General features: G+C 40.1%; 1 protein-coding gene across 1 annotated transcript in view; it reads right to left on the bottom strand.

Annotated features, from left to right (window-relative positions):
• The window catches only part of LNPEP (leucyl and cystinyl aminopeptidase), a 97,468-nt gene that overhangs the window by 6,661 nt on the left and 68,450 nt on the right, over window positions 1–22,357 (bottom strand). Inside the window, exons 9-13 of the mRNA XM_052643769.1 lie at window positions 18,078–18,209; window positions 15,577–15,737; window positions 13,881–13,969; window positions 7,368–7,551; window positions 5,661–5,817 (exon numbers count right to left, since the gene is read on the bottom strand). Of these exons, the coding sequence (XP_052499729.1) occupies window positions 5,661–5,817; window positions 7,368–7,551; window positions 13,881–13,969; window positions 15,577–15,737; window positions 18,078–18,209 (723 nt within the window). The remainder of the gene's footprint in view (window positions 1–5,660; window positions 5,818–7,367; window positions 7,552–13,880; window positions 13,970–15,576; window positions 15,738–18,077; window positions 18,210–22,357) is intronic.

Here is a 22,357-nt window from a genome sequence, read left to right as displayed (position 1 = left end):
GTTGGGATGAAACCATTCAATGTCACTGAGGCTATAAATAAGGTTGCTATAGCCAAGGGGGACTTAGTGACATAGGACAGAAAGAATTAATGACTTTGTGCAGTAGGGAACCTTTCTTCCGTGTATACTCAGCTAGAAGTTGCTTTCCTGCCAAGAAGTATCATCTATAACCACTGCTGGAAGAAAGCTGAAACTTCCTGACCTGGTGACTTTAGCATCCATAAATCCATTAAGAAATGAGAGAAAAATATACTTCTTTCTGAATGTGTAGGTGCTTAAATGTTTCTGAATCCATTTTTAAAGGAATATTTAAAGTATCATCTAGCTTGATGCTCTAACAAGTTAATCTAATCAAATTAAGAAAATGATGCCTACAGGGAAGAAAGGTTGTTTATTTTTCCTCCTTCCCCAACTTTTTATTTACAATTTTTTCAAGCCTGCAGAAAAGCCACAAGAATAGCAAAACGAATAGCCATATGTTAGATTCACTGTTTTGTTAATACTCTTACATTTGTGTATAACACAAATATACACACACTGGTTTTTCTGGTTTTAGTTCAACCATATGAAAGCAAGTTACACATATCATGAGATTCTATTTATAAATAATTTAGCATGCAAGTCTCAGAAATAAGACTCCTATATAACCTATATAACTCCTATATAACCACAATACCTTATCACACTTAAGAAAATTACCAGTTATTCACTAAAATCATCTACAATGAAAGTCCATTGTTATAATTACCTCTGAATGAGATCTCATTCTTAAATAAGTATTTATGGTGTTAAGGCTTCCCTGGTGGCTCAGTGGTAAAGAATCCGCCTGCCAATGCAGAGACATGGATTCTACCCCTGGGTCAGGAAGATCTCCTGGAGAAGGAAATGGCAACCCTCTCCAGTATTCTTGGCTGGGAAATCCCATGGACAGAGGAGCCTGGCGGGCTACAGTCCATGGAACTGAAAAAAAGTTAGACACAACTTAGCTACTAAAACAACAACAACAACAATGGTTTTAAGAAATCAACAGATCTCTCATTTCTTTTCATCTCTTCCCATGACAAAAGCAAGCAAGCTGTTCATAATATATGGAACTATTTCCATACTCCAAGCTGTGCTGGAGGGAAGGAAAAGAGGGCACAGGGAACCTTGAAGTCATCGTGTAAAATATGCATTTGTGAATGTCACTGAAAGGAACCAAAATTCTAACATAAAAATGCTTATAGGTATTTTGTAGATAACTTTCCTGGCAACAAACGAGGAGGATCAAAATGAAACCAGTTTACAGACATCCCCTCCCGCAGCGTTCCTGGCATAAGAGGGTTTTCTGTCCCTGGTCCTGGAACTCTACCATGACCAGTCTTATTTCAAGCACCACAGACGACCGTGTACAAAGCCTCTTAACCGCCCTCCAAACTAGTTCAAATTCTTCACAGAGCGTAATGTTCCAGAGTGCCTCTGTCGGCACTTAAAATGAGTCCTAATCGGAGTTTTAAACTGCTGAGGCCGTTTTTCTCAGCAGACCTTTCTCTGAGGTCTGAGTAAGTCTCTTGAGCTGACTATGCAAATAGTTTTGAAAAAAGCCTCTGTATAAGAAGAAGGATGCGAAGTCTGTGATAAGAGGTCAACTCCCTTCTGTTCGCTTGCTTCAAAGGCAATGAAACAGCGAACAGACGGCTTGCAGTCACGGGAGGGTGTGAAGTGGTGGGAAAGGATACTTGCCACACTGACTGATGGCGCAAGGAAGCTAACAGTGCGGCGCCCCTGCGGGGTGCCCGTGACCACCGCACACGCCGTCTTCCGCAGGCCTGGCCTTCTCGGTGGCATCACGCTGCTGCTGCTAAGTCGCGTCAGTTGTGTCCGACTCTGTGCGACCCTATAGACGGCAGCCCACCAGGCTCCGCCGTCCCTGGGATTTTCCAGGCGAGAGCACTGGAGTGGGTGCCATTGCCTTCTCCAATGCATGAAAGTGAAGAGTGAAAGTAAAGTCGCTCAGTCGTGTCCGACTCCTCGCGACCCCATGGACTGCAGCCCACCAGGCTCTGCCGTCCCTGGGATTTTCCAGGCGAGAGCACTGGAGTGGGTGCCATTGCCTTTTCCTAGCATCATGATGGCATTATGACAAATGAGAGTGACAAGCTACTCATAACTGTCAAACAGAAACAAAGGAAGAATGAGAGGCAAGAAAGGAACCTCCCATACTTGCAAAACCATTAACAACAACAACAACAACAACAAAACTCGGTGGAGAAAAATGGCAACCACCCTTGAGAGTTTATACTAAAACAAAGAAAGCAGTGGGGAAAATGGCACTTCCAAACACTGGAAGCGAGGGAAACCTCAAGTGATGCTGCAGCCAATTCCTGGGTGTTTACTCCTTTGCAGTTATGGGGTGTAGCTTTCTTTCTTTATTTTACAATACGGTATTGGTTTTGCCATACATCAACATGAATCCGCCACGGGTGTACGTAAGTTCCCCCTCCTGAATGCCCCTCCCACTTCCCTCCCCATACCATCCCTCTGGGTTATGCCAGTGCACCAGCCCCAAGCATCCTGTATCCTGCATCGAACCTAAACTGGCGATTCGTTTCTTATATGATATTATACATGTTTCAATGCCATTCTCCCAAATCATCCCGCCCTCTCCCTCTATAACTTTCTTACTTACAGCCCGCACCCGAGTCAAGGGGAAGTCCCCAAATTGTTGATTTTTAAATATATTTCAGGGGAATTCCCTGGTGATCCAATGGCTTGGACTCAACACTTTCACTGCCAGACCCCAGATTTGAGCCCAGATTGGGGAAGTAAGGTCCAGCAAGCTATGCAGTGCAGCCAAGAAAAAAAAAAAATTAAATGATAACATAAAAGACTTTGTTTAAAAAATAATAGTTCTGTTTTTAGAAAATTTCAATTATAAAATATTTTTGTAAGCAACTGAGGTTATATCTTTAATGTTAACAGACCACAGCAAGTGCTTCAAATTATCTTTCCCTTTTATAAGTAAAATTTAACCTGTTTTTCCATTAGTCTACATTAATTTTTTGAAATCTAAACCCATTAAGTATCAGAATTCAATCCTCTGATTTCATAAAGTGAAGATGGTAGGGAGAGAGAATAAATTGATGAGTCTGATGCAATCTACATACATGCAAGAACAATGACACAAGATGACTTTAAAAATGAAACAGGGCAAGATGCTGGCACTTTTATTTATTACATTTTGATTTACTGCTTTAATTTTACACTGATGTTCCCAGGGAGTTCTTTCTTGGGTCAGCTAAGCTTCTTAAAAGTGAAGTATCAACTTTTATTACAAAAGGTTTATCCCACCAGTTCCTCACATGTAAAAGAGTGACAGAGTTGTAAGTGATGAAGCAGGAATATGGCTGAGATCAGATTTCAGGGTCAGATGTGAACACTTTGACACAATTCAAATATGCCTCCAGACTACCCATCACACATTAGAGCAGACATCACTAAATGTGACATATAGGTAATACGTGTTATATGGGTCTGTGTAGCCTGAATAACAAAATGATAAATGCACACAATGCTCTCATGACACTAACTTAAAAAAGTAATTAGACATCAGTCTTAATCACAAATACGACTTGATGATTGGATCCAAGGTCTCAGAAGGTTCTGCCACTCCAATCTCATCTACAGTGGGTCACATTTCATATTTTGAGAATTCTGACCCTACTTGAATGCCCTAAGATCAGAACAAGAATTTTAAAGAGAGAGTTTCTTGTTCCTGAATTAAAGCCATCATGACTTTTAACTTCTAACTGTCATAACTTTTAACTCATCACAACTTTTAACTGTCACGCCAGTCAAGTGCATGCAGACGTACAGTGGTAAAGGTCTCATAAACACACACTAAGCCTCCTGTTTCGATTCTCTAACCACCAGTCCCATGGACTGGTACGTTCTGCCACATCCTGAGTAAACACATACCTGCCCAGCAAACTGGAAACCATCATTTGAGACGAAGATGCAGTTAGTTGCGTGTCACAGCAGGAAGATATTCAAAAGATCTAACTGCTGGAACTGAGTTCAGCATCTGTGCTTTCAGCACACAGCCAGCCTGAATTAACTATCAAATGCCTCCTAACACCAGGCCCTCAACACATTAATGGAGAGAGGCAGGCAGAAGAGTGACTTACGCCATCATGAAGTTTGGCAAGCCTTCAAACTGTTTTAATTTAAAATATTGGTGTAAAAAGGGGGAAAATATAGCAAGAGGCAGCTTTGATTCTTCCAATAAAAGGGGAGCCCCTGATAGATGACAAGCTAGAACACATGAAAATACGGCCTTAAAACACAAAGAGGAGGGTCTGGCGTGAAAGTGATCTTGGTCTGAGTCTTCAGCTTCATCATTCACGAGGTAAATGACTTTGGAGAAGTCATTCAGTCTCATCTGTGTTAATGAGGGCAGAAATACCTATCTGCTGCTGTGTGCGGGTTAAACGAGGTTATCGGCATAAGCACTAAGCACGGTGTGCAGGGTACAGTGAGTGCTGAAGTGTCCTTGTTCTTGTATGTCCCACTCACTCATTCATCCCACCTTTACTGAGTGTCACTACCGGCCAGGTCACATTCCAGGTGCTTGCTTTTATTAAGGTTGGTAGTTGAAAGCCTTATGAAATAGAAGAATGACAAAAATCTTGGTAATCAGAAGATACCTCAGAAATCATCTAACCGAAGCATCTCACTTCGGTTGGGGGTAGGGGGCGGGGGTGGCTCCTTGCAGGTCAGATCAGAAACTTGTAAGGAAGGGGCTGTGCAAGCTCTGTATGGCCCCCTGCCCTGCACTCCCTCCCTGTCACTGAGAATCACAGGGGATGCACAGTAGGACAGCAGAAAAGAGGATTTTTTTTTCAGGTGCAATCTACCTCCTTCCTTTTACCAGTGAGGATGCCAAAATTCTAAAAGACTTACTCTAATTCCTGGCCCATCACCTTTTTCCTGAAAGCTGCCTTTTGCCTGCTCTTTGGAAACTCTGACTGGTTGGCAAAGCAAATCTTGTTGTCTGAATGTGATCCAGAGAATTAGATGAGACAAAGAACTCGTCACTCCTCAAGCTTTTAAATACACAGTCAAAATTTAATACCAGAAGTGTCTAAAATAACAACTGTTAAGACTAGGCAATTGGTTTTAGAAAAGATAAAACAGTCTCCAAAACCAGTAGTGCTTTGCAAAGAAACTTGTATTAACCAGCATCACCATCCTTAATAAGATAGTTATCAGTGAGGACCCCCCAAACCGAATATTCCCAGTACAAACCTAGTTGTCATTTATAATGACCACCAGGAAATTAATGGGAGCCCTGCTTTGCAAAAGGGCCTATTCCAAGCATTTATTATAAGAAAATAAACCAAGAGTTGAATAGAGAAATTTTTCTTTTCATGTGATCTCATTTTGACAGCAGTGTCAGAAGTCTATATACTTTGATATTCAGAAAAGAATACGTCATGGTAACCCTTTACCAGCTCCTCACGGTAAGAAATGACATGTTGATTCAAAGTTAAGATTTCAGAACCAGGAAAGTGATGAAAATGGAATATAACTGCTTTTTCAGTCTGTGACAGCTGAACGGAACATGAATAACATCAGTAAAGGCAAGCAACAAAGAGAACTTGGCATAAAGGCAGACTTACCACCAGTCTTGAGGCCAGATCCATGTGCCCGAGTTTGTCAAGGAGGTTATAGATGAGTTCTGTCTGGAACAGGGCTTCAGAGATGGGTGCAGTGTAGGTCTCATTTCTAAGATAATCAATCAGATCGAAAGCTCTCTGAAGAGACACCTTGCCCAGGCTAATGGGTAAAAGAACAAAAAAGTAAATATGCCAGAAAAGTAAATATGCCAAAAAAGTATGCATGCTGAGAGAGAAACTATGTCTAGATGGGGGAGTGGGAATCCTGAAGACCTAAAATTTAAGCTTTGAGTGGTAGCTATTCTAGGGCTCCAGAGTCTTCAGTGAAGTGAAGTGAAAGTCGCTCAGTCGTGTCTGACTCTTTGCAACCCCGTGGACTGTAGTCCGCCAGGCTCCTCTGTCCATGGAATCATCCAGGCAAGAATATCGGAGTGGGTAGCTGTTCCCTTCTCCAGGGGATCTTTCCAACCCAGGGATCAAACCCAGGTCTCTCGCATTGCAAGCAGATTCTTTAACCATCTGAGCTACTAGAGAAGCCCGATATTCTGTAAAGTTAGATTAAATATCTTCGATTAAGTTCACGTGTGCAACTTAAGGTTAAAGACACCTTTCAGGAAAAAGATGAACAACAGCTCAGTTCTTTGTTCTATAAGTCACCTGTAAATTGCTACTGATTCAGGAAAAGTATCATAACATTTTAGATGAGAAATGATGGAAGCACGCCAATTTTACTTATCATTAGTTACTTATATTGATCAGGTGTCAGAAAGAGGATTTGAATCAGAAAGTAATTTGTTATTTGTATGGGAATTTTGTCAAACTTGTTAAGGCGAGGGCCACTGTGAATTTTTAGTGCACACCTTTAAAAAACTGACCACTTGACAGAAATCACAACATGGATGGCTGAGATGGCGTGAGGTCATCACATAACAGGAAGGTCAAGAGCCGTCAGAAGGAACGCATTTGAGTGTTCCTTGGTGCTTGGGCTTCCTTGTTCCTCGGGCTTCCCTGGTGGCTCAGAGGGTAAAGCGTCTGCCCACAATGCGGGAGACCCGGGTTCGACCCCTGGGTCGGGAAGGTCCCCTGGAGAAGGGAAAGGCTACCCACTCCAGTATTCTGGCCTGGAGTCCCATGGACAGAGCAGTCTGGTGGGCTACAGTCCATGGAGTCGCAAAGAGTCGTACACAACCACCCGCGTGACTTCACTTTCTTTCTTTTCTTTGTGTGTCTGGACCCACTGACCACCTAGGTCAGTGATCTTCCTCTTCAGAGGACACTGGCACATGAGGTCACTGCCATTCTGGGCTTTGGGCTTGTGCAGCTTGGGGGGCAGCTGGGGAGGTGAGTGGTATGCCAGCTCTCGAGACATGTCTCACACTAATATATGAACACGAAGCTTTTACGCTGAAAGCACCGGCTTCTTGAAAAGAATTCTCTCGTGAGTAAAGCAAACCCTGAACTTCTGTATCCATTTATTCAGCAAATTTATGTGTCGCGCTTGTCAGTATCTACAGTCTTGAATGCTGATGTTTCTAGATAGACAAGTGATATGTCTTCTATCTTCTCAGCTCTCCGAAATGAATTATACCTTCCAGGCAATACACGCTAGTTCTTTTCAATTGCTTTTCTTAAATGTCCTTTTCCTCAAGAACACTTACTTCAGAAAAAAAAAAAAGAAACAAAATTAGACCCAAGCCAAGCATACGCTACCCTGCAAGTTCAAAGATGTTGTTGATGAGGTTGGCTCGATCTTTGTCGCTCAGCACATAAGGATTTGTTTTCAGCTGTTTGATCAGCGCTTCCCAGTTGTCATCTGCGTAATGGACAATGTAATAGCCAGTCATGTCTGTATTGACCTTGATCCACTGCACTTCTTCTGTGAGATTGATGACACCTAATACAGACCAAAAAATGAGAGAGAGAGAGGTTAGGCAAAGAAAAGTATTAAATGAATACTATGTTTCAAAGTTAATAAGGTATTATTTTTATATTTTAAAATATTATGTTATTATTTTATATATTAATAATAATATAATATTATATATTATTTTTATATTTAAAAATACTTATATTATTTCTACTGATAAACTAAATGTCTGCCTCCCAGGGCAGTCATGTCCATGTCACCAAAGATCACCCCCATTCACTTAACAAGTCTTTATTTAATGGTAAACAAGGTATATGTGCCTGCTCTCCTGGGTCTTACAACCCAATGTGACCAGGTGAGTAGGGTGTCATACAAACGTTGTTGATGGAAAAAGAAAATGTGGCATTCTGTAGGAGAACAGGGTAGAAATGCTTCACCCCCGGGGGAAGGTTAGGAGACATTTCTTGGGAGAAATGACATCACCCTTGAGACTTCAGGATATATAGGTACTGTGAGCCAGGTAAAGAGGGGCTCGTAAGTGTTCAAGGCCCAGAGAGAAAGTGTGCATGGCATCCATGCACTGAACTGGCTCCCAAGTTCACGCTGGGAGTGTGTGCAGGGCGTGGCGCAGGGCAGACAGTGAGGAACGATCTGTTAGCATATAAAATGTGTTCCCTCTCGGCCTTTTGTCTTCGGGCATGTTAACGGCCTAAGAAAGGACACACGAAGCCATTTTAAAAAGTCACATAATTCAAAGATAGCAAAATAAACATTAGGGAAGGACGGATGTCTCATTAGGCACAAATAAGAAATAATTGAGTTAAAATAATATAAAGCTGCTAATATACTTTGTGAACCCCTACCATTACATTTTAATGCCGCCAGTAGAAATTTATATGGAATGACTTCAATTAATGCACGATTAATAAGAAGCTAAAAAATGCAACCTTAAAAATATTACTACAAAAGTTGACTGCAACCTTTAAAATTACTAACCAGGAAACATCCAAAGTTGGCAATGAAGATGTGAATTTTTTTTTTTAATTTTTTAATTTTTATTATGTTTTTAGAAGATGTGAATTTAAAACAACAGTTAAGGGTATGCTTCTAAGCATCTTAAGGTTTAATATTTATTAGACTATAAACCCCATGAGCATTACTTTGCTTACTGCTCATCTCTCAGTACCTAGAACAATGATCCTAGCAGGTACTCAAGAGATACTTGGTGCATTAATGAATGAATGAACAAAACGATTATGTTACGGTAAGTGGTTTCAAACAAATCTAAATAAGGTTTGCAGCTTGATGATGTAAGTTTTCGTCCCCACTTTAACGTGGGGAATACAGTTTTTAACTCAAAAGAGAAAAGGGGAGTAGAGATAAGAAAAATCATATAAACTCAAACAATACAAGCATCATAGGTATATTTCCTACCAAGATTTTTCCTATACACATTTTAACTGAATTAATATTTAATGTACTGGATCTATGTATGTTATTTTATACATTATATTATGCTTCTTTTTCACATATCAGATTCCATTTTGTGCCATTTTCCCACTGCCTTCATATGCAGGATTCAAAATCTTAAGGATATTTTATTTTGGGACATACCGCAGTTTAACCCATCTTCTATTTGGAAATACTTAGGCTGTTTTAAAATTTTTACTATCATAATAATTATATATGAGGGGTTTTACACATAAAACGCTTTGGAAACACATTTAAACCTTTTAGTACCTGAAATCTAGGACTGATCAACTTGAAAAGCATGAATTATTTAAATTTATCAGATTTTCTTAATACCTAAGTCACTCTAATTCTGAGACTGTCGAAGATTTTTAAGATGTAAAGATTTATGTTCTGATCACGTCTTAACATGACATATCAGATAATCAGTCTTTTTCATTAAAAACATTTTATACTAATTTGTTTTATTGCTGATATAGCAACAGATGGAATAGATTAGTCACATTAATTGGGTTTATTCCTTTCCTAAAGCAGAACACAGTTCTAAGGAATATTTGCATTGGTAAGAGTAGCTGCTTCAAGTGGATATATTTTTAACAAACCTATGACTAATGAAATTAACTTTATCAGTAGCTAATGCAAAAATATCAACACTCTCTAGGTCACCAAATAATTTCCTACAAGGCTTTTATCAAGAAAGGACCTTGGGAAAAAGAACTGAACAGCTTCAAATCTCCCTTTCCCAAAACAGGAGGCAAGGAATGATAAGCATGGCAATTTTCCCATTGGATGGAAATAGGAAAATATTGAAATACAGAGTCTCTTGGATGATAAGCAACTCGCTATCTTATAAACCTAGCCAAGTCCAGATGGCAGAGAGCAGGAACACAGCTGACAGTGTACTTGAAATTATTACTGTCATTTTGATGACAGAATATGAAGCGGTGCAGCCAACAGCATAGACAGGAGAGTTATCATTAAAGAATCAACATATTAGTCTCTTTCAGGTCTTCTGAATGATTCCCAACAGAGGACCTTAAAACCACAGGTATCAAAAAAAACCCAGCTTTGCACACAAGGGAGGTAACTACATCTTGTAGCTCAAATGTGGATGAAGCTACTCTCATATGTTTTTAATTTATTATAATCATTAACAGAATAACAGTTCAATTTTCACAGTCCATTGAGTAGTAAAAAAAAAAAAGAGTAACTGATGTTAAATGGCAGAAGCCCAGATTAAGTAATCTAATAGTGATTAAAAAAAAAACACTTGTCAATGAGTTATGAAAATCAACTACTGTTTTATAAAGAAACATTAAAGCACAGAAACAAAAAAATATGTTTTTACTACAAAGCTGCAAAATTCCCTGTATGGCTTGCTCCAGAGAGCTAGCATGATACACACAGTTGAACTACATCCCCTCCTGTTCAAAAGCATTCCTTTTTCTCCCACAACCCTTTTTCTTCCCCTTTGTTTCATCAGGGGGAAAAGGCACATGATAAATATCCAATCCTATCTACACGCCCTTCCTCCCTTTTTTCAACTGCCTTTCAGTTCGGTGCCATGTCCTTTAGTTTCAGAAAAACGTTTATGGCGCAGAGATGTTCTTCTAGAAACATGAATGCTCCAAGAGTTAATATAAAATTTTATAGAGATTTAATATAAAAATATCCTCTAGTGAAACAGGTTAGGTCTGAAAATAAAATGGAAGAGAGAGAGGTCAGGGTTGGGGAGAGCAAGGAAGAGAAGCAACAAGGAGACCCTTTGGTGTAATTTCCTCAACAGGTAGTTTAGAAAAACAGTCCCGTTTCAGCCCTTCTTATGCACAAAAACTATTAACTGTTCAAAATCCGTGGACGTGGGAGAAAAGTGACCAAAATATTGACCACATATAACTTCTACATCTTACTGAACTAACCCAGAAACCCCGGCATTAGAACTCACTCATGAGAACTTACAGATTTAACAAACCACCAAATTAACACACTGTACCAATGTCATAATGGCATAAAACAAGCCTCTGTTATTCACCGTCTGTGCTACATTTCTTTTGAGAAAAGAGAAGACTAAAATTCAGTGAAACCGAAATTGGCTCTTCACAGGAGCATCAGGAACCAGGAAGACTCAGCTGTTCTCAGGGTCAAACACCATTTCGAAGGACAGACATTTGCGGTGTGGACTTTCAAAACCTGAACTGCCAGGAATTAAAACTGCAGCAGCAGTAAGGTAAATAGCACGGCTGAGCAGAGGAAGTGGCAGACCCTGCTTTCGTCATATATTGCCTCAGTTCCCCCTCTAGATTAAACCGGCCACATTATAGTGCATGTCACAAATTCTCCTTTACTAAGAATATTTTCAAATGAAGAGAAACAGAAGTTGCCATTTCACCAAGCTTTGAATGCTCTGCTCCTAGAGCTTTTTACAGTGACATCTGAAATTGAGTCACTCCATTATAAACTAAAATGTATTTATTCAATACGTTTGTATGTGCCTACAGGGTGCCAGGACTGCAAAAGTGACTTGTGGAACTAAGATCTCCACTTTCAATGGGGGGATACATCTCCTGTGGGGAAAGATATAAGTAAGCGGCTCAGTCGTAAAGAATCTGCCTGCCAATGCAGGAGACTAGAGTTCCATCCCTGAGTCAGGAAGATCCCCTGAAGAAGGAAATGGCAACCCATTCCAGTATTCTTGCCTTGGAAACCCCACGGACAGAAGAGCCTGGTGGCCTATAGTCCCTGGGGTCGAGGAAGAGTCAGACATGACTTAGCAACTAAACAACCAGAGTATATTAAAAGCAGAAAATATCATTAAAACACATAAGGGAGGCATCTAACCTGTCTTGGGATGAGGGAGTGCCCCTTAGAACAAGCAGTGGATGAGCTGAGATCTGAAGAGTGAACAGGAATTAAACCAGGGAGTCAAGGGGCAAGAGTGTTCTTCCAGGACAGAAAACAGCATGTGCAAAGGCCCAGAGACGAGAGGCAGCACAGCGTGCTTGAGCTGCTGAAACAATTTTTGTGCAGTGGAAGGAGAGAGTGCTTAGAAGAAAAGGTCACAGCAGGAAAATATGGGCATGACTTTGAGGTGTGACTCTCAGAAACAGTTTAAAAAGTTGACTTATGAACTGAGCCAAAAGAGTAAAAGGCTAATAAAAGCAGATTTCTTATTGTCTGGTTCTTTCTGATACCACCAAAAACTTATATACTATGGAGAGGTTTGCAAAATTTCTGTACTGGTCCCTTTCAAAAATACAAGATGGGATTATTTGTTCTCTCTTAGGTCAGAGACTCCTTGCAAGGCCCACTGAAAGTATGAGGTTTTGTTTTTAATCAGAGAAGGCAGCAATTTCTTGCACCTCCAGCTATGCTGTGTTAATCAAAGATATGATGACATCATCAATTGTACTTAATGTTTTAAATGATCACTGTAACACTCCAGTTAGACTGCAATACAACTGGTATGCTCATATAGTTCAATTGGCCTTATAAGTTATTACCACACAAAATAAGGGCAACTTGGAATATGCATTAAACCACAAAAGGTAACACAGTCATCATTTTTGAGAAGCGTTCTTATGAAAAAGTTCATATAATGGGAAAGCATTTAAAAACTCAGATTTTATTGAGGTATTTTTTAAATAGATACAAGTGGTAAATCAAGTATCCAACAGTAATTAAAGATTAAGTCAATTAGTGAAAGTTAAGATTATTAATACAAAAATCACATGTACACAGCATCAACCCAAGTCAAAAACTATTTTTAAAAAATTACTAGAAAGATAGACATCAAAGTAGTTACAAAAGAGTAATAAAATTTGTTTTCCATCTTCTGGATTTTATGTAATGTGGATATGTTATGCTTTAAAATTATTTTTTTCATTAGTAACATTCATAATGATAACCAACACTTCTATAGCACATAACATGTGCCAGGCATTATTCTAGGTGCTTCATATAAATGAACTAAATCCTAACATGAACTATATGAACTAAATCATAACACTATAACTTTAGTACAATTACTTTCTCCATTCTATAGCTTAGGGAAAGAGACTCGGAGACTCACCTAAAATTGTATGATTGGGCCAAGCAATCTGGCTCCAAAGTCATATCATCACTAAGCTATACTTCCCTCCCAATGATAGAGGGCTGAACACCAGATCCAAATTCAAACAGGAAATTTTCCCTTTCCATGAATCTCAAGTATCACTAATGAGTCCTGCAAAATGCAAGAGCCTCATGTTTGCAGGATGTAAATTAAGACACTACATGGCGTGGCACTTGGTGGTATTTAACAGATGGTCAGAAACTACATTTCAGTTTCTTCTTATAGACCCCTTGTGAGTCTGCATATACAATCTGTCACCCTCCACAATCATACTTTCTAGTGCTATTTTCTCATTATCAAAAAATGCATACTATGTCTACAGGACATCTTGTAGTAACTATTTACTATAATTCTGCATCATGAATCAACCTTTGTCATGCCTAAGAATCATCTAGGGTGCTTATAAAAAAGTAGTGGGCCCAGCCCAACCCATCTAGAGTGGACAGCAGAGTATCCTTTGGAAACTCATCTTCCACTTGTTACTTTGTAACATAAAATGGTTATCTTGAATACAAAAACACAGCATTTGCTATTTTCTAGGGCAACTGCTAGCATCTTCAAGGCAGTTTTTCATACTTTATTTTGCATGCTTAAGAAAGACCAGCTTTATGTATGATATTGCGTACAGAATCAATTTCCCTTTACTCACACTTTCTGTAGGTGTCTCACAGAGCTGTGCACATTGGAAAGTGTCATCTCCTTTCTGCTGCCTGGTTAAGATTTTTAGAAAATATGCTGTTTCTAATTCATCAGAAAAGTGTTAAAAGAGTCAAACCTGATTTCTTGTCCAGTAAAGATACTGATCGATGCTTGGAGTAATTTTTTCCATCCGTGACGTAGGATAGTGGAATGTGCCACAGAGAGCTGTAATAAAAAGAAAACACTGGAAGATTATTAACTCTTTCCAATAGTTCAGTCAGTTACACATACTTTGTTGAGTGGTTTCTTTTTTGGCAGGAAGGTGAGATTTTTTCAAGTTATTTCGAGAAAGGTATAACCTTGTTAGGTTTTCTAAGAACGTATGATTACAAAGCATTTAAAAACACTCTAACCTGAGGGTGCAAAAGAGATTTGTTGCTGCTATTGAGTCACTAGGTTGTGTCTGACTCTGTGACCCCATGGACGGCAGCACAGCAGGCTTCCCTGTCCTTCACTGTCTCCTGGAGTCTGCTCATGTCCATTGAGTTAGTGATGCTATCTAACCATCTCATCTTCTGTTGCCCCTACTCCTTTTGCTTTCAGTCTTTCCCAGCATCACGGTCTTTTCCAATGAGTTGGCTCTTTGCATTAGATGGCCAAAGTATTGGAGCTTCGGCTTCAGTATTAGTCCTTCCAATGAATATTCAGGACTGATTTCCTTTAGGATGGACTGGTTGTATCTCTTTGCTGTCCAAGGGACTCTTAAGAGTCTTCTCTAACACCACAGTTCAAAAGCATCGATTTTTTTTGGTGCTCAGCCTTCTTTATGGTTCAACTCTCACATCTTTACATGACTACTGGAAAACCAAAGCTTTGAGTATATGGACCTTAGTCAGCAAAGTAAATGTGTTTGCTTTTTAATATGCTTGGGGTCGCACAAAGTCGGACACGACTGAAGCGACTTAGCAGCAGCAGCAACAGCAGCATTGTCATAGCTTAAGGAGCAAGTGCTTTTTTTTTTTTTTAAATTTCATGGCTGTAGTCCCCATCCACAGTGATTTTGGAGCCCAAGAAAATAAAATCTGTCACTGCTTCCATGTTTTCCCCATCTATTTGCCATGAAGTGATGGGAGCAGATGCCATGATCTTAATTTTTTGAATGTTGAATTTTAAGCCAGCTTTTTCACTCTCCTCTTTCACCTTTATCAAGAGGCTCTTTAGTTCCTCTCCAATTTCTGTCATTAGAATGGTGTCATCTGCATATATAAAGTTGTTGATATTTCCTAATATCCTAATGATATTAGGATTCACTTAGCCTGGCATTTCAGGCAACGTATTCTGCATATAAGTTAAATAAACAAGGTGACAATATACAGCATTGTTGTACTCCTTTCCCAATTTTGAACCAGTCAGTTTTTCCATGTAAGGTTCTAACTGTTGCTTCTTAACCTGCATACAGGTTTCTCAGAAGACAGGAAAGGTGGTCTGGTATTCCATTCTCTTAAGAACTTTAACAGTTGGTTGTGATTCACACAGTCAAAGGCTTTCATGTAGTCAGTGAAGCAGAAGTAGATGTCCTTCTGGAATTTCCTTTTCTTCTCTATGATCCAACGAATATTGAAATTTGATCTCTGGTTGTTCTGCGTTTTCGAAACGCAGCGCGTACATCTGGAAGTTCTCGGTTCGTGCACTGCTGAAGCCTCGCTTGAAGGATTGTGAGCACCACCTTACTAGCATGTGACGTGAACGCAGCTGTACAGTAGTTTGCACATTCTTTGGCACTGCCCTTTTTTGGGATTGAAGAGATAACAGGAGAGACAGTGGGTTCTCACCTTGCATCTGAAGGCTGAATTTCAGGCTTCACATTTAGAGAGAATCTTTCCTGTTGTACCAGAATTTGCTTTCCTTTTCTCTGAACAGTCACTAAAGGAAATCCTTTCTGCAGGGTCCAGGTTCTCATCATTTTCTTCACATCTAGTGTTTTGTTTGTGGACTAGAGAAAGAAGAATAGATTATTTTTCTCAGAGATAAAGAGTCTGCAAAGTTCATAGTATCTTTCCCTCTTTCTCTACCACAATGCACCAATGCTAAGTTGCATTTACATTTCTACTCTAAGTAAATGAGAAATTGCTAAAAAGAAAGTAACCTGGACTAGAAATAAGTGAAAACTAAAGCGAGTGAGAGGCAGCATCTGTTGAAAAAGGCAACACAGATGCTATAAACCAATTCCAGGCACATTAAAATCCCTGAGAAGGGATAAGCACTCTTTTAGGTCCCAATACTACTGTTTAGAAGGTTTTCCTAAGGATACATAGGCGAGAAATCAGAAACACTACTTTTATTCCTGTTAGTCCGCTAGATCCCGAGTTCTCTTTATTCCCCAGACCCTCTGCTTTTACAAAATGGTGTGACAGTGAAAGTTGCTCAGTCACGTCCGACTCTTTGCAACCTCATGGACGGTACAGTCGATGGAATTCTCCAGGCCAGAATGCTGGAGTGGGCAGCTGTTCCCTTCTCCAGGGGAATCTTCCCAACCCAGGGATCGAACCCAGGTCTCCTGCATTGCAGGCAGATTCTTTACCATCTGAGCCACCAGGCAAGCCTGTTGCAAATGGTAAAGCTCATCTTTTTAAGAGCTCATCCTGTGGGAGGGCCTTAGAATGGGAGCGGCAGCCGCTGCAGAGGAGTGAAACATAAACAGGTTGGCTGCCCAGACTTTAGGTCTCTCCAGAAAACAGTGGTGAACATTTTTCCTAGACACATAGTCCTTTCCCCACAAAATACATGAATTGATCTATAAAATCTAGAGTCCAGTGTCAGAGGCGCACAGGCCCTCTAAAGCTTACTGTCCCTAAGACATCTGGTATCAATGATTAAGAAGCAATTTTTGAAGCAGGTGAGTTAAATTTATGATTCAAATGATTTTTCTAGATTACATATGGATTTGAATTGCAAGCAACTCAAATCATCAAGTACTTGAAATGGTACAATCCTTTGGTCATATCACGCCACTACGACTGGCCTTACCTCAGTTGACATACACCTACGTATTTAAAGCCAAAAAGGATGGAGCAAATCTTTCTAAATGCACTATGATACTAACCTCACATGTTCAATGGCTCTAATCTATCTCTTTCTGGACAAGGGGTTGGGAAGAAAACAAAACTGACCCAAAGCACGGCACTTCTGGGTCTTTGAAACAGAACTGAAATGAAGAGGCCAGTGCATAATTTGATGCTGATGCTGAAACATGTGAGGATAATATTAGGGGCTAAGTCAGGACAGGAAAGCACCATGATGCAAAAGCTGAAGTCAGCGAGGAAGGCAGAAATAGATTCTAACTGGCAGGAGATAATACATTGAGCACAGAGTAAATAATGTGGCTTTCAGCTGAAATGTTGCTACATGATGAGAAGAAAAACGATCATTTACAAGCAACTCTTAGGTGATAAGGACTGATCCTTCTTCTCAAAGAGAACTGAGAGAGGAGGGAAGATACATCTTCTGGGAAAAGGGTTAACAACTAGAAGGTACCAAATCTCTGATAAAGCAAGGAAGCAGAGAGAGCATACAGAAAAGCTTCAGAGCAAGGGCTCTTCACCCGGAATCCAGAAAACTTTGAAACTGTGTGCGACATCTTGCATCTTTGTGGATCTGGGGGGACTATGTCTATAACTTACATCAAATGTTCAGATATGTCTGTGATCTTCCAAAACACGAAAAACCATTGATCTAGATGAGGGTAACAAATTCAAAGGCTTATAAAGTCTACGCAGTCAGCACGTGTGCGTGTGAGCAAGCTGAGTTCAGGCACTGTTACAAAGCGTAACTTCTAACCAATGACACTACTTGTTAGAATCTGTAGGCACAACCAAATCCAAGCAGCAAAATGATCCGAGGGCAGAGCTCAGCTATGGTCGCCAGACTGTGACATGTCATCTGTAACACTTTAGTGGTGTATGGCCACCAAAGACAGGAGGAGTCACAAGGCAAAGTACAGAGCCAAAAATTCATGAATGGAAGGTAGAAAAATGGCAAAAACATTAGAAAAGAGAACTTTCCTACAAGGTAGGAATAGAGATTTAGCTATAGACTAAAGGTGCTTATATAAGGCCTCATGCCATTTTTTTTTTTTTGGCAATTAAGCTTAGTACTTCCGTTTCATGACTTTTAATTCTGTGCTTTTACCCATAAACATTTGTACACTAAATTCCATTCCTCTTTCTCTTAAAAACTGTCCTTGGTACCATAGCTTATTTACATACCTGACAAAAAAATACAAGAATCCCTCTCTTCTTACTTCAAGAGCTAAATAAATATCCAGGTCACTTACCTCATTAAAACTATCCCACAGGTCATCACTGTGAGTGGATGTATAGCTATGATTATGCAGGTAAAGGATAATGGCATGTTGAAATATATCTTCACTAAGGTAAGTTTTCAGCATCAACAGGAGGGAAGCTCCCTATTCCAAAAAATGAGAAAAAAGAAAAGTGAAAAATGGAGGAAAATAATAGAATACAATAAGACTATCAAAATAAGAACCTAAAATTCAAAATACAATCATTCTAAGCGAACACTTTACTAACCCAGTTATAATTTGCTGTTATTTTGTTTCATGTAACCAGTTGTGGACTATGGCCAAATTGTCTTAAAAATTATTTTAAAGAATTTTAGAAAGAATTAATTCTTTAAAAATTATTTTAAAGAAGTTGAAAAATAAAAATGCCTATGTGCACTAATTCTTCTGTAGGCCATTTTGTGCAGTCTATCCATTACTCAATGTTTCAGTGTTAATGTTGAGAAAAGTTAAGTGTTTATACATATATTTTTAACTTTAAAACTTGCCAAATTTTCTGTGGCATCCCCACCCCTACCCCCTGTGCTTGAAGTCCCAGCTGACTTCATGGGCACATTGCTGAACCCTCAAAAGTCTCTTTGCTAGAAAGTACATTAATTTCCAGTTTTAAGGTGTCAAGTTTCTGAAGTATCCAAGATCTCTCTTCTTCTTGCAGAGTCACTTCAAATATGTTTGGAACATATGAGTGTGTATTTAGGTAGTTGCTGCTGCTAAGTTGCTTCAGTTGTGTCCGACTCTGTGCGACCTCATAGATGGCAGCCCACCAGGCTCTCCTGTCCCTGGGATTCTCCAGGCAAGAACACTGGAGTGGGTTGCCATTTCCTTCTCCAATGCATGAAGGTGAAGAGAGAAAGTGAAGTTGCTCAGTCGTGTCTGACTCTTAGCGACCCCATGGACTGTAGCCTACCAGGCTCCTCCGTCCATGGGATTTTCCAGGCAAGAGTACTGGAGTGGGGTGCCACTGTAAGCACACACTAATAATTCAGAGTCAGACGTGGAACTATTAAGGTCACACCATATTATGATGCATGTCACCATCCCCAGTTTTAAAGCAGCAACCACCTCCTCCACATTCAAAGGCAATTTATATCACACCTCCTGCATCTGCTATAGAGATGTATTTATTTCCTCTTCTAGACTGTAAGCTAATTTAGGGAAAAACTGAAGCTAGGAGTTCAACTCCTATGACTAAAATAATGCCTACTACATGGAAGGCACTCAAATGCAAAAAAATTCTGAATGACTGAATTTCTGATAAAAAATGTAGCAATGTTAAGTCATCAAGATTACAAGATACAGATAATTGAACTTAATACTTATTACTCTCTTGTTTTTGTATCACACTTCAGGGGTACTTGTTCTATAAATTTAAATAGTCATTGTTGTTCCCAATAGTCCCCCTCTCTTCTGCGTCACTAACTTTTCCTCTCTACTAAAACACTGCAACACTCCATTTGGAAAAACAAAAACAAAAACCACCCAGCAGTTCTTATTTTAAACAGAAGATGTGCTTCCTTTCCTTAACCTCACGCCTCCTCCAGTTATCACCGTATTTCTTGTTTCTCCTTTGGGAAGCCAGTTCTTCAAAAGAGCTGTCTGCATTTGCCGTGTTCATTTGTTCTGTTTCCATTTCCTCTTGAGCCATCTTCCAACCATCATCACCCACTGGCAGCGGTTTTATGAAGGCCACTGGTGAGCCTTACGGTGTCAAACCAATGTCAATTCTCAGGCTCACCCACGAGTAGCATTTGATATGACCGATCACTCCCTCCTCCGTGAAAGTCATCCTGCTCTCGGCTTTGGCACGTCACTCCTCATTCCTCCCCTGTGCACTGGGCGTCCCTCTCTCTCTTTTGCTGCATCCTCCTTATCTTCTCAAGGACTAACTTTTAGTGTCCCTGGCATTTTATCTTCAGACTTCTTTTCTTCTCTAAAGTCACTTTCTTGTTGATCTTCTCAACCACAGGGGTTTTACATGACCCCCAAATTTATATATCTAACCAGGCTTTACTTCAATTCCAGACTCATATCCAATTACATGCCTACTATTTCCACTTATGCGCCTTAAATTTACTCAAAAATTGACCTCTTTTTCCTTCTTATCCTAAATATACTCTTCCAATAATCTTCTCATTTCAACAAATAAAAATTCCATTTTTCCAGCTCTTCAGGCAAAAATTTTGAAGTCATCCTTGACTCCTCTCTTAACTCGACATCTAGTCCACTAGCAAATTCTACTGGACTAAACTTCCCAATATATTTCAAAACCAAACACGGCTTATTACGTTCACTACTATCACCTTTGTCCAGGCCACCATTTCCTTGCTGCTGGTCTATTACAGCAACCTCCTAACTAGTCACCTTGATTCCACGTGATGTTGAAGGCTGACTTATTCCAAAAATAAATAAATAAATCGTACTGTGGTACTCCCCTCTTCAGATGGCTTTCATTCCACTGTGTGTAAAATCAAGGTCCTTATCAAATCTAATAAGATGATCTACAATGATCTGGCCCCTTATAATCCTTCTCACTCCCTCTGCTACTTTCCCTTGCACTTATTCCTCTCCAGACACCCTGGCTCCTTGCTGGTGCTTAAACACGCCAACCAATCTTCATCTAAAGTTGTGTGGGTCCCCAAAACAAGTCCAGATATGGTAGAAGGACTCACAGGACCAGGACTGAGTATACAGTCATATCCACCACCATGATTTATATTACTGGAAAAGGACATGAAGCTAAATCAGCTAAGGGAAAAGTCTCATGGGGTGAACAAGTACAAGCTTCTAAAAGTCCTCTGCAGGATGCGTTTAATTCTCCAAGCGACCAGTTGTGACAACATGTATGAAATCCTGGCTATTGGGGGAGTTCCTTGGAGATTCAGTACCCATGATTTCTACTGGGGGCTAGTCATGCAAGTATCTTCTGCTGCTGCTGCTAAGTCGCTTCAGTCGTGTCTGACTCTGTGCAACCCCATAGACGGCAGCCCACAAGGTTCTCCTGTCCCTGGGATTCACCAGGCAAGAACACTGGAGTGGATTGGCATTTCCTTCTCCAGTGTATGAAAGTAAAAAGTGAAACTGAAGTTGCTCAGTTGTGTCCAACTCTTCACGACCCCATGGACTGCAGCCCACCAGGCTCCTCCGTCCATGGGGTTTTCCAGGCAAGAGTACTGGTGTGGGGTGCCATCACCTTCTCCAATCTACTGCCTAGCAAGGACCAAAATTCCAGACTCCCAGAAGGAAAGCAGATATTTACCCTAAACTACACTGTTCGCACAAACAGTGATGGCACAGTGAGTCATTCTTATCAGGGAATGGTGAGAACTCTCCCCAAATTCAATTTGCCAGAAATTAGCCAAGGTCGAGCCTCACAATAATGCCTTTCTAGGGACAGCAGTCTCAGGCCTACTACGCTAACTGATGTCTGCACACAAGCCCTGTGCACTGGTTATACCCTGGGGGGAACATTTCCCCCCTAGAAGTCCACATGGCTCGTTCCCTCACATCCTCCAGATGTTATTCAAATATCACCTTATCAGTGGTCTTCCCTAGCCATCTTATACAAAGCAGCCTTTCCCTTGTCATTCTCATTTTCCTTACTGTGCTTCATTTTCATATTCACACTAACCACCGAACACAGTATCTTTCATTCATTTGTATTATGTATGTCCCTATCTCCGACCCCTGAAATGGAAGCTCCATGGTACAAGCAACATAGTCTGCTTTCTTTCCTGGTACCTAGGAAAACACCAGGTACGTGGTTGGTACTTGTATAATTTGATAAATGACTGAATTATCACAAGGCAACATGCATCAAAATTAGGCTTAAAGATTATGAAGATCAAACAGAATATGTCTGCCACACACATGACTTACTGTCAAACACTGACACTTCTTCTTATACACAATTATCCAGTGAACTATCATCCAGTGTAAATTATCCAGTGAACTATTTTTCTCAGTTCTGCGGATGGGACATTTGCCAGATTCCCAATTCTGAAATAAGTACTTACCATATGGACAGGCATAATGTATGTTATGGAAGCAACATGCTCAGAAGACACTGAATTCTAGGTTTGGAGGGTGGGGGTCAGACAAAGAAAGAGCTCTATAACAAGAGATCCTGAAATAACGGTTCTGCGTAAGAAAAGAACTGCCAAGCTGTAAAATTTTCTTTACTGGTAGCCCCAGTATGGGCTTTAAAAAGCACAACCCATAACAGTAGCTCTAATTGGAATATACTTCATATAGCT

This window comes from Budorcas taxicolor, chromosome 7, assembly GCF_023091745.1.
Source record: "Budorcas taxicolor isolate Tak-1 chromosome 7, Takin1.1, whole genome shotgun sequence".
NCBI lineage: Eukaryota > Metazoa > Chordata > Mammalia > Artiodactyla > Bovidae > Budorcas > Budorcas taxicolor.
The sequence above is the reverse complement of the archived record's forward strand: the minus strand, read 5'-3'. Positions and strand labels throughout refer to the sequence as shown.